The 12624-nt window shown below is 44.1% G+C and overlaps 1 protein-coding gene across 7 annotated transcripts in view; it reads right to left on the minus strand.

The window, feature by feature from the left end:
* Positions 1-12624, minus strand: part of NCKAP5 (NCK associated protein 5) — a 976326-nt gene that overhangs the window by 47172 nt on the left and 916530 nt on the right. For 6 of the 7 annotated variants that reach the window (XM_045479574.1, XM_045479575.1, XM_045479573.1 and 3 more), the window contains one exon: positions 9904-10040. In XM_045479574.1, coding sequence (XP_045335530.1) covers positions 9904-10040 — 137 coding nt within the window. Of the gene's footprint in view, positions 1-6299; positions 6433-9903; positions 10041-12624 lie in introns of all 7 variants that reach the window. The other variant, XM_045479578.1, reaches the window with a different exon arrangement.

Below are 12624 nucleotides of genomic sequence, written 5' to 3' on the forward strand. Positions count from 1 at the left end.
AGAACAAAGGTTTTCAATCTTGATTTGTCTCTTTCAGATCTCAAGGGTATGATGCATTTTCATCAGTAAGACTGACTGTGACAATTCCCAAAGTGGGGAAGAGATTATGAAAATCAAGCCAGGGTTCATGGAGCCATATGAAAGAAACAAAAAAGCAACAGATTCTGAAATGCCTCCTCAGCACCCATGAAGAATCATCATTGAAGAATAAGCTAAAATTCTACATCCTTAAAAAAAATGGAAAATGGATTCATTGCTTTCTCCAGCACAGCCACCAGGGAAAGAGAAATGTCCTAGTAGGTAGCAACTCTGGGTCTTTATTTCTTGGAACAAGGAAAAGTCCAAATGGAGCTTGATTAGAGGAGCTAACCAAAGGCCTTAACAAGTTTTGAGAGTTAGTTATAATTTTATTCAATATTTATGATGTTGTTTAACATTTATTAAACTAGGCCTTGTGTTAAGTGCAGAACATAAATGAGGGGCAATCTTGGCATTAGTGAGAGTTTACTGTGCAAAGAAATAAGTACAATCTCAAGTGACGAGTGGCAGAAATAAAATCAGGGTATTACAGGAGAACAGACAAGGAAGAGTAATTGAGGTATGGCTGATGGAGGAGCATCTGGGAGGACTTCCTAGTCTGAACTGAATCTTAAAGACTAAGTTAGTAGGAGTTACGTGAAGGTTAGAGAAGAAAGGTATTGATATGAAAGATATTCCAGGAAGTGAGATCACAAAAGCAAAGGTATGGAAGACCCTAACAGCATCATGTATTCAGGACAGAGGGAGCATTCTGATGACACATAAAATTTAAGACAGAAAATGGAAAAAGATGAAGTAGGAAAGGCAAGGCCAAGGTGGGCCTTGCAAACCTTATGGAGGAGGAGATTGGATTTTTGTTTGTGGGTAATGGAGAGTCCTAGAAAAGCTTCCAGCAAAAGGAACAACATGATAGGATGATGCATTTGTGTGTGTGTGGGGGGGGTGGGACTGGCAAGTGGGCTGTGTGGACCAAGGAAGGCCCTACGGGGGCACTGGTAGAGGAGCTAGAAAGAGAGAATATTCGAGAAGTATGTGGTAGGGAAGCCAGCAGGCTCTCAGGACTGCCATAATGTGGAAGGTGCGAGAAGAAAGAGTCCAGGAAAACTAACTTCACAGACTATATTCCTAAAAGAAGGGCAAGACCACCAGTTAAGACAGAGAGCCTGGGAAGTAGACGTTTCTAGAGAGAAAAAGACCGGCTTCAGTTTGTACTTCTACCATTGAGGTGCCTGGGGGGATTGGTAGTGGTGGTGCGCAGCCTGGTAGAGGAGCTAGAAGCTTGAGAGACAAGCATCAGATAGAGACTGTTATTTGATTTTTTACTAACCAGGTCCAGCAGGTTTGGCAAGGGTGAGACTCCCCTACCTCCCTTCAGAGATCGGGGCTCCATTGCTGCAGCTCGCTGGGTCTTGCCTCATCTGACATTCTGCCCCTGGCTTGCTCTCTCTCCCCATCCCCTTCCACCTCTGCCCCATGCTCATGCCTTCTCCAAGCCCCTGTATGCAGGAAAGAGGCAGGAATGTTTGTTATGCCTAGCTTGGCAAATGAGAGTGGGCATCTCTGTGGAAACAAAGCTAGAAAATTACTTCTGTTGGAAATCTCACCCGCTGGGCCACCTACCCAGCTCCTAAATCCTGCTCCTGCTGCTCTGCTCTAACAACCTGGAATTTTCAAATATATTTCAAAGTTAAGCTAAAGAAACCAACCTTGAAAGAAAAGACATGTATTTACTTTAGTGTTTTATGAGCCCGTAGGCAGGGTTTTGGAAAGTAGGTTTCTTTGGCCACATTCAGTATGATTTAAAGAAGCAAGTGGGGAGGAGAAAACAAGGGAATGTGGGGTCACAGGACACTACGTTTGAAAGGAAAGGCCTCCCAGGCATGCTGTCATTGGCAGGGCAAGTGGCTAATGATGGAGCAGTGGCCTGGGGGAGGGGTTGGTGGGTAGTGTATGGGGTGCGAGGCAGAGGTCCCTGACTCTGCATTTCCCACAAACCATGGAGGGACAGACTGCCAATGTCAAGTGCCTTCCTCTACCTGTGGGAAATTGCAAGAAGCCAGGGAGAGAGGGCGTATTTGAGAAAGGACCTTATCTTGGAGAACATCCAATAAAGCTTCCTGGTCTACTGGCAATTCCATTCTGCAGGGTGGGGACCTCTGTTACAAAATCATGTTACTTAAACAGGCAAGGGTGGGTCACTTTCATAGGTGCATGTGATGAAAACCAGGCAAAATGGTGACTGGAAGGGAAGACAATCTTAACCACATACCTAGGACATGCATTCCTTATAGTGTTTTTCTCTGAATCGTTTCTATTTCCTTTTCAGATCAATTTTGCCAGCATTTAAGAAGTTAACACTGCTGCGTCCACCATACCTGCCCCTTCCTGGGGTTTCTTGGAAGCCAGCATGCACCCACAGCCACGCCAGCTGTCTGCATACATTCTTTCTTCCTGGCAACACTGTCATCAGCCAGGATGAGCGGCTGCCTGCTCTGTGAGGGTGTGTAGATGACAGAGCTCTGGCAACAGGTTCACTATTAAAGGCAGAGGGCAGGTGCCAGGCTAGAGGAAAGCATCTTCTTGCTGGTGGTGCTGCTTCCAGAGTTACTCTACCTAGACCTCAGCTTCTTATCCAAAGAAGCACCATTCGCTCAGAGGCTGCAGCAATACTATGAAAGGAGCCACTCCTCTCAGATGGGATTTGCTCTGGGTAGAGAGATTAGGATGAGCAAAGTGAGTATATTGAAACAACTCAGTCTGAGACTCCCTTCCTTTTGCACAAAGATCAAAAAGAAAAGTTAAAGGAACAAGTACACTGTTTACCAGGATCCCTGGCCATCCCCTAATGTTCATTCCTGATTGCTTTGCATGACTCATTTAAACAGAGCAATGTTAAAATTTGCACCCTAAAGTAAGTTCTTTCATACTCCAGTAGCTGTTCATTGACACAGTTTGGTTTAATCTCTTTCTCTCTCTCTTTTATTTATTTATTTAGAGAGAAAGCACAAATGAGCACACATGAAGTGGGGGGAGGGGAGGGAGGGGCAGAGAGAGAATCCCAAACAGGCTCCTCACTGTCAGCGAGGAACCCCATGCAGGACTTGAACCCACAAACCATGAGATCGTGGCCTAAGCCAAAATCAAGAGTCTGATGCCTAACCGACTGAGCCACCCACACACCCCTGGCTTAATCTGGTTTCCTTTTCCAAGATGTTTTCAAATTGCCTTTGGACCATCTTCCTCTTCCTCCACTTACTTCCTTCCAAACCCCACCCACCCCTACTCCCCACTGGAAGTCCACTGCCAGAGGGAGAGACAGAATCACTGAATACAAAGCTTGTATCAAGCTACATACAGAATCATGGAACTCCCCCTCAACCTCTGACATCTTTCTACATCGGGCTCCTAAGACACCACACTTCCCTGGGTCTACTGCTCCCTCCCTACTTGCTTCTGCTCAGTTTCCTTTGGGGGCTGTTTCTTTTCTCCCTGACCTGTCAACTTGGGAGGACCAAGTCCTCTCTCTATCAATACTCCTTCCCCTCCTGGCCTCACTTGGATCTGCTATGTGCTGATGCTCAAATTTACATCTCTAGACCAGACCTCATCTGCTGAGCTGCAGATGCCTACAGTACGCTGCCTACCCAACACCTCCACCTGCTTCACAGGCAGCTCACACTGAGCATGTCCAAGATGCTTCCTCAAGCTCCAACCTCAGCCTTCTCCATTTCAGTCAGTCAGTCCCTTCCAGGACCCAAACATCAGATCCACCCTTGACTCTGCTTTTTCCTTTACCCCCACCCTCTAATCTATCAATAAATTATGTTGTCTTTTTAACTAGACCTGGAATCAGACCATTCTCACTCCTGTGTTATATTAGATGGATGTGGCTATTAATATTTAAGTTGAACTTAATTAAAATAAAAAATAAAATAGAGGAAAAAATGGAATGGGCCAAGTAAGAACTCATACGAAAACAAGAGCAAAAATTAAATTTAAAAATTAAATTTATATTTCCTTTCTTATACTAGCCACATTTCAAGTGCTTATGGGCCACATGTGGCTCGTGGCTCTGGTACTGGACAGTGCAGATGGAGAACATTTCCATCCCTGCAGAGAGCATTACTGGCCCGTGCTGTTCACTCCTTTCACTGAGACTACCCTGTTCCAGTCACTAACATCTCTTGCCTGGATGACTATAATAGCCTCTGAGCTGATCTTGCTTCTTCAGTCTTCATGACATGGCAGCCAGAGTGATCCTTTGGAAATATCTCAGGTTATGCCTCTCCTCTGCCCAAGGTTATCTAAAGATCCCATGCATGTCTATCAGAGAAGAAGCAAAGTCCTCAGAATGGCAAGCAAGCCCTTATGAGCTCTGGTACCTTTTACTTGTCTGACCTCATCTCCCCCACCTTCCAAACTGATCTGACCACAACCACGCTGGCCTCCTGCCACTCCAGCCTCCAGGTGTCCGCACTGGCTGGTCCCTTTGCTGAGCATGCTTTTCCCCCATATGTCCTCCTGGTTCACTCCCTCTACTCCTTCCAATCTCAAACACCACCTTCTCAGTGAGGCTTATTTAGACACCTTTTAAAAATGTTAACCTCCCCCCAGGGAGTCCTGCCCTCCCGTACCCCACCCTGCTTCACCTTGTTTTTCCACAGCACTTATCTCCTTTCAGCAAATGATATGCATTTACTAGTTAATCATATCTATTGTTTACTCTCTGGTGGGGAATTTTGTCTAGATACTCACTGCTGGAGAGCTGGCCCAGAGGAAGCTTTCAATAAATATTTGTTCAATAAATAAATGGAATTTTGGAGTTGGAGGGGGCCGTGGAAATCATTCTTTAATGGAGCAGCTGAAGGTCAAGTTAGCTGGAGGTGAAGTGAGTCACTGTGGACCCACAATAAGTTCAAGGGAAAAGCTTGGACTAGGAGCTGGCCTGGCCCTAGGTGTCTTCTGGGCAGTCCCATAACAATGACCTTCCCTTCCCCTTTCTCTGCCACAACCAGAGGGGCACTGACAAACCACAGGGAGCAGCAAGGACAACAAATGGGGGGACAACAACCTAACTACTATGCCAGGGGTATTTGTCACTTCCTTCCTGGTAAGACTTTGTATGACTTAACCATTGGTCTTGCTTCTCAGATGACTAGTAGGAAGCAAGGAACAAATTGGAGGCTCAGGTTAATGGCCAGTGCTGGTCACTCCTTTCACTGAGACCACCCTGTCCCAGTCACTAACATCTCTTGCCTGGATGACTATAATAGCCTCTGAGCTGATCTTGCTTCTTCAGTCTTCACGACATGGCAGCCAGAGTGATCCTTTGGAAATATCTCAGGTTATGCCTCTCCTCTGCCCAAGGTCATCTAAAGATCCCATTCATGTCTATCAGAGAAGAAGCAAAGTCCTCGGAATGGCATAGCCAGAATAGGCCCATATGTTATATTGCCAAGACTCTTGGAAACTGGAAACACACATGCTTGATAGGTTTTCCCTAAAGCAATATAACAGTCTTGTTTTAAAAAAGAAAGTCATGCTTTCATCATATAATTGATAAATTAGTATTAGAAAAAAAGTTGATTAGTATGAACAAAATGATTCCCCATTGCATTACTGAAATACTTTGGACAATCCAGAGTAGATTACAAGGAAAGTAGATCCCAGATCCCAGTTTGTGTTATGGGTCCATTTGTCCTCCTGTAGCTATAAGGAAAGGCCATCTGAATATACACATTTTTAAATGCCTAGGGATGATGGTTTTTCTGCTGCCAATTCTGATTCAAGAAGAAAATACAGTGAGCAAGTCTGAACTTCAGAAACAGATCTGTTCATAACGGCATGGCTCACAGGTGCAGAGCTACACAGCACGATATTAGTAAAAAGCCTGGAAGACTCCATCCATGGCTCACTGGATGATTTAACTTGCCAGAGGATGTAATTAAGAACAAAGTTATCTTTCTAGTCATTCCTTCATTACAGAGATAACTCAATTGGAGACTTTTTGGGAGATGCCAGATTTGGAAATAAAATCCTTATAGACTGTACTGAAATGTCATGAAGATTATACCAGAAAACAAATTGATACACATAGACAATCTTCTGTACACAGCAGAAAATTAGATCTCAGGAGAAAACGCGGGGCTAAGATGTAAAGTCAAGGGTGGGGGCATGGAGGCAGAGTACTGTGAAAGGCAGAATCAGCGGCTTCCCAGAGAGAGAGGAGCCCCGAATGCCCAGGTGCTCCCAGAAATTACCTTGGGTGGCGCTCTTCATTGCTTTCACTAACTTGCCCCTTCCAGCTCCAAAACCATTATTTCCATAGTGCAGGTCACTGTCACTATCACTGCCACCACTGGCAGAGTACGCACACATTCTGGGTACCTTGTCCTGAATAAGTAATACGAGACTGTTAAGATTATTCACGCAAGTCAAAACGGGGCAGAACATCCTGTGAGAATGGCAAACAGTTCACAGTTGGCTGTCATTGTGCGCACAGAATTCCATTCTGCTGCCCCACCCCCAAGAACAACTCTGCTTTTCCTTTCTATCTGCCTCACGCCGAGCTGGCACAGTTTACTCAATTATTGGAGCTGCAGAAACAGGGCTGTGGTAATGAAGCCATTGACCACTCGGAAGCCATTGTCCCAAGCAGAGGAAAGTCCTTGCATTTACCTGCTCTTCATTTTGTACCCTTCTTTATGGGATCTTATTTTTCTCAAGTGCCTATTATGAGCTGCTCTTTTAAGCCTAATGGCTTATTTGTTTAACTGATCTCAGCATTGGCTTTCGAGTATCAGAGGGTATGAAAAAAATCAACCTTAAGCACAAAAGAATGCATGCTTGCCTAATTTATAATTTTCTTCTACCCCTTGAAAGGACAGGAGCCTTTAGAAGTGTGTGATTGTTAACCCGACATAATCCTTGAATCGATTGAAAGTTCATGGGTTGAGGGACTCAGTCTCCCCTCTTGCTCACATGCACACACAGCCTGACTCTTTTAAATTTTTTTTTTTAACGTTTATTTATTTTTGAGACAGAGAGAGACACAGCATGAATGGGGGAGGGGCAGAGAGAGAGGGAGACACAGAATTGGAAGCAGGCTCCAGGCTCTGAGCCGTCAGCCCAGAGCCTGACGCGGGTCTCAAACCCGCGGACTGCGAGATCGTGACCTGAGCTGAAGTCGGACGTTTAACCGACTGAGCCACCCAGGCGCCCCACACACAGCCTGACTCTTGAGACATCACTGGTGTGGTGATGCGGCCCTGCCAGGAATTGCTGAGGTGGTTGATAGTGTACAAACCATTTCCCCTTTGTGCATAGAATCAGAATACTAGATCCAAGATTGCAACCCGGTGTATGGAATTATAAAAGAGTGTCTTTTAGGTTTGAAGGCTTTCCCATTAGAGCCTATTATACCTCACCCATCCTAGACAGTTCAGGTACAGATGTATGGGATGGGTCTCTAAAGTCTGTTAGGGAGGATGCCATTCAGTTGGAAATTATAAAAACTCATTTTAGGATGTAAGCTCCCTCAGCTAGGGTTACAAGTTCAAGCAACAATTCATTTCCTTTATACCTTCATTCATGTATTCATTCATTTACCCATTTAACAAATGTTTATTGAGTGTCTATTCTGTGCCAAGAGGTGTGCTAGTCTCTGGGGTTACAGAGCTCAATACAAGAGATACTGGTAGCCCAGCAAGGATGATGTCCTCATGGATAAGTGTCCTGGCTGTGGTTCCACGGGAGCCCCACATCTAGAGTTCCAGCAGGACCCCAGTAACATTTTCTGGGTATGATGAGATGCACATTTTCATCTCTCCATTCAATAAACACTAGTGGAACCAGGCACTGTGCTGGTGCTAGAAATATAAGCTAACTCTTGCTTCTAAATTTCCTTCCCTGGTAGTCAGCAAAGCAGGGTTCTAAGTTCCAAGCCACAGTAATCACTCTCTCAAATCAGAGCAGGATTTCCAGTGGGCAGAGCTGGGGCAGGATGAGGGAGAGAACCCCAGAGAGGGGTATGTATTTGGTGGGCATATATGTTGGGGGAAGAGTGTTCTTCCCTCACATACAGAGGGACAGCAGTCCCCGGGCTGGCACTCAGTTGTTATTACATTTACTTTCTTGGACTTGCCTAAACCTCTTTGCCACTGTCACCACCTGTTGTTTTTGAATGATTTCCCTTCCAACTCTGGGTGTCTTTAGGGTTTTCTCAACTTTCCAGTTCCCAAAGCAAGCACAGAGTCCTTGGGACAGCCCATGGACCAGCAGCATCAGCATCACCTGGGAATCTGTCAGAAATGCTTGGACCTCAACCCAACAGTACCAAATCGGACATGGTATGCATGGATCTATAGCTGTCCAGGTGATTCTGATGCCCACTCAAATTTGGGAATCATTGATTTGGAGGAGTCTTAACACTTTTATGTTTAAATTAAGGCATGATAGGGGCGCTGGGTGCCTCAGTCGGTTAAATGTCCGACTTCGGCCCAGGTCATGATCTCACAGTTCGTGAGTTCAGGCCCCGTGTCAGGCTCTGTGCTGACAGCTTGGAGCCTGGAGCCTACTTCAGATTCTGTGTCTCCCTCTCTCTCTCTGCACCTCCCCAGCTCATGCTCGCACTCTGTCTCTGTCAAAAATAAATAAACTTAAAACAAATTTTAAATTAAGGCATGATAAAGTACACTGGCTTACTCTTTTCCCTCTTAGGCTCCTGCCTTAGAGAGGCTACCCTTCTGAGTGTTAGACATGGAATTCTGAGGGCTGAATTCTAGTCCTGACTCCTTTCCTGTGGACCCTGAGCATGGTCCAGCTTCTCTCTGGACTTGTGTTCTCTGCTGTAAATTGAGACTCTGGGCCCAGAGGATCTTTCTCTCTTTCCTTTTCCATAACACCATGCTGAGGTGCTAAAGGCTGAAAGAAGGTTTGGCCCCAGTGACTGTGGGGGACCCCAGATGTGGGCTAATTTGGGTATCTTCTCAACATAAGTTGGTAGAAACTCTAGTAGAAATAGCAATGGGTGCTCCTAATGCCAAGTTTGGGAGAGGCAAAGGCAGCAGGAGTGGGAAGATTCAAGGAAGCGTGGGGGAAACTCTGATAATTGATCCACATGTTCCTCTTCCCCCACCTTGTCACTACCAGGTGCCACCAAAGACACTGAAAGGGCCCAGCCCCAGGAAGTTGAGAAACAGTGAACAGTTTGAATATGGCCCAGGTAACTAGCTGGAAAAGGTAAATAGGAGGAAGCCTAGGAGAGAATACCAGGTAACCCCAAGGGATGATAGAATGTCCTTGAGCCATGAGCAACTTCCCAGGTCCAATCACACATCAGGAGGCATATGTGTGCCATCTCAGGGTGGATGAAGATCCCATAGCAAAACGATGGGACTGAAGACACAGAGATCTCACTGACACTCTGACACTGGCAAGTCACTGGCCTACCCCAGACCTCAGTTTATTCCTCCCTAAAAGAAGTATAATTATACCTCCTTTATCTGTCTCATAGGAGCAAGGTAAAGGTTAAAAAGTAAGAAGAAAATAATGAAAAAGTATCACTGAATCATTCTCAGTGGTGTTCTTATCTTGGGAAAGTTCTATGCCACCTAGTCTGGACAGATCATCTATGCCTCAAGAATCTAGGTGCAGATCTGTGGAGGCGTTTCACTTCCTCCCAACAATCCATGCTATCACTTAATAATTCAGGCAAAAAGGTGAGCCCTGGACCTTAGTTTTTATTCACCGAGCCAATGGCAAATTTGATTCAAAAGTTGAATCTATTGTAAAAGTGTTTAAGGAGATCATTGTTCACCGTCGGGGCAATAAGTGGAGGTACCCTTCTGTCAGCCTCTCCCTTACCTGGGTCTCAGCCGTGGGGGCTGCACAGCCCCAGTCTGGAAGCTGCTCAGTTGCCATTGTGTTTTCGGCATATTCAAATGACGAGCAGGTCTGAGGCCTTGGCTCTGCTTCATTCTGCTTTTGGGAATTGATTTTTCCTAAATGAGAAAATGTACGTCAAACCACAATCAGCTTTCTTCAACTCTTTACAAGTTCAGGGAGGGAAGTGAGGGAGACATTCAGGAAAAAAAAAAGTCCAAATACACTCAAAGCTGGGTAGCCCAACATTCTGTCCCCTGTAAATCTGTGCTAACTAAACATCTGCATTGCATGTTGTGTGTATCTGTAGAGGATGTCCACCTTGGAGAGCTGAAGGCAAACTTTCCCACAAAACGTTGATAGACTTTTCACGTTAGGAAGAGGTTAGGGGGAAAAATCATTTGGGAAACAATGATTAGTCCTCAAATAGTGTTATCCATCAAATAACAAACAGGTTTCCTTTTTGGAGCACTTCTCAGAGCCTTCATTGTGCTACTGGAAGTTGTCATGATGTCCAAAAACAGCATTTGAATTAGAAGCCCTTCCCAAAGATACTTGGGCAGGGAACCCTTATTTTCCTAGAATACCCATTATGGTCATTCCCAATGCACTCATAATGTACAACAGGAAACTTTGCTCTTAAAGATCTGGGAGGGCAGTGCTTCTCAAGCTTTTATGTGCATACGCATCGGCCGAGTTTTTGTTAAATTGCAGATTCTGAATCAGGAGGTCTAGAGTGCGGTCTGAAAGTCTCCATTTCTGAAAAGCTCCCAGGCGATCCTGATCCCAACTAGCCGATGGATCACACTTTGAGTAGCAAGGGCGTAATTAGCAGGGAATGATTAAAGAAAGTGCCTCCATTACCCTTAATAGTAGATTAACCTGCAGAGTGTACTCCTTCCTTGTGCCAGAAAGGAGAATTGCTATTATTATCCTCCAGCCTCAGTGATTACCGACAGGACATGCTGTGATAGCCTCTCAACAGCATTCTGCTTGTGAGCAGAAGCGAAGTAATTGTATTTTCATCAGCACTGAGAGATTTGTACAGTTACCTCTATTTTTGATAGGGGAATAAGTGAAAAACCAATTCAAATACAGGCATTAGGGGAGCCTAGGTGGCTCAGTCTGTTGAGCATCTGACTTCAGCTCAGGTCATGAACTCACGGTTCATGAGTTCAAGCCCCATGTTTGGCTCTGTGCTGACAGCTCGGAGCCTGGAGCCTGCTTCGGATTCTATGTCTCCCTCTCTCTCTGCTCCTCACCTGTTCACATTCTGTCTCTCTCTCAAAAATAAATAAAGATTAAAAAAATTAAAAAAAAAAACCAAAGAAAACAAATACAGGAATTAAACAGGAAGTGACTCCTCCTCTAGGCAGGAATAACCTCACTCTCCTTTTGTTCCAGCTGGTTTTCCATTCCCTGGCTTTTTAATTGAGTAACCAATGGCCATAGAGAAAAGAGAAGCCTTGGAAAGGCAGCCCTGCCTCTGGACCACAGTGATGGCATCATTTGATAGATAGGAAGCTTTGGGGTGGGAGACACAAAAATACCCTGCAGTTATGTTTACCTCACTCTCTACCATATACTACTTTTTTATAACTCTTCATGACAATTTAATTAAGACACAAACCTCCAAAATCCAGCACAGTGGATATTAGCAGCAAGATCAGAACAATCTCCTTCCAATCCCCTTCTTATGAAGCAATTCAAGGCTTGTGGTTTCTATTCAATTTGTTATAATGACAGTGTTTAATCATGAAGTCTACTTGGCAGCCCGCCGCTGAATTGAGGTCACACATGTGACTATTCAAGCATGGAGCATATAATCTATAACTAAGATCTTGCCCCTGAATCTCTGGAGGCTGTGTCATTAATTAACAATGCATTTATTTAAAAAATAATATGCATTACAGCCTTTTAAAATGTAGCCTTGGCTTGAAACGAGCAAAAGTTTGTGATGAAACATTCATGGCAGTTAGTATTATTGTATGAAGAACTCAGCCATGGGATTAGCTCAATCACATTTATTCAAAGATATTTAATTAAATGCCTTCTTTTCTAATTTCTCAAAAGCCTATAGTATAATTTCTACTTGTGGCTCCTTTCTAGTCATCAAATTATAAAAGAAAGTCTTTAGAGTTCTCGTTCTTATGCTTATGCATGTCATAAATGCAACATAAGCCATGCAAGTTAAAAATTATTTAGTATCATCCTGCACTGCAATAAATATTTTTTAATCTTGAGGGAACAATGAAAAAAAAAAAAAAACTTTGACCCTTAGCCTGCTCCTGTCTTTAATCATGGAAGCTTGTTTCAATTGACGGTGACGAAGGGCGGTACGTCTCAGTGCAGAGGCTCATTCCGCTGCATTGCAGCTAATGCACAATCTACTGCTGAGATACCAAACAAAGTTTTTTATAGTTCAACATATAAATATATTTGAGCAGGATGGGAATATGTCAGAAGACATACATTTCTGGTTAGAGGGCAAACAACATTTCAGCTAAATTTATGTCTTGAGGCTAACCTGGTCTATATTCAGATTTAGGTTTTACAAGATAAAATCCTATGGGTATGTTGTGTGTTTTTTTTTTTTTCTCTTAATCAATTTATATATCCATATACCTGTGCTTAGGTGCTTGTTTCCTTTATATGTGTGTACACTCTTTAATGTAATGCTAAGAGTAGATGATGTTTAATGGT

This window comes from Leopardus geoffroyi, chromosome C1 (genome assembly GCF_018350155.1).
Source record: "Leopardus geoffroyi isolate Oge1 chromosome C1, O.geoffroyi_Oge1_pat1.0, whole genome shotgun sequence".
NCBI lineage: Eukaryota > Metazoa > Chordata > Mammalia > Carnivora > Felidae > Leopardus > Leopardus geoffroyi.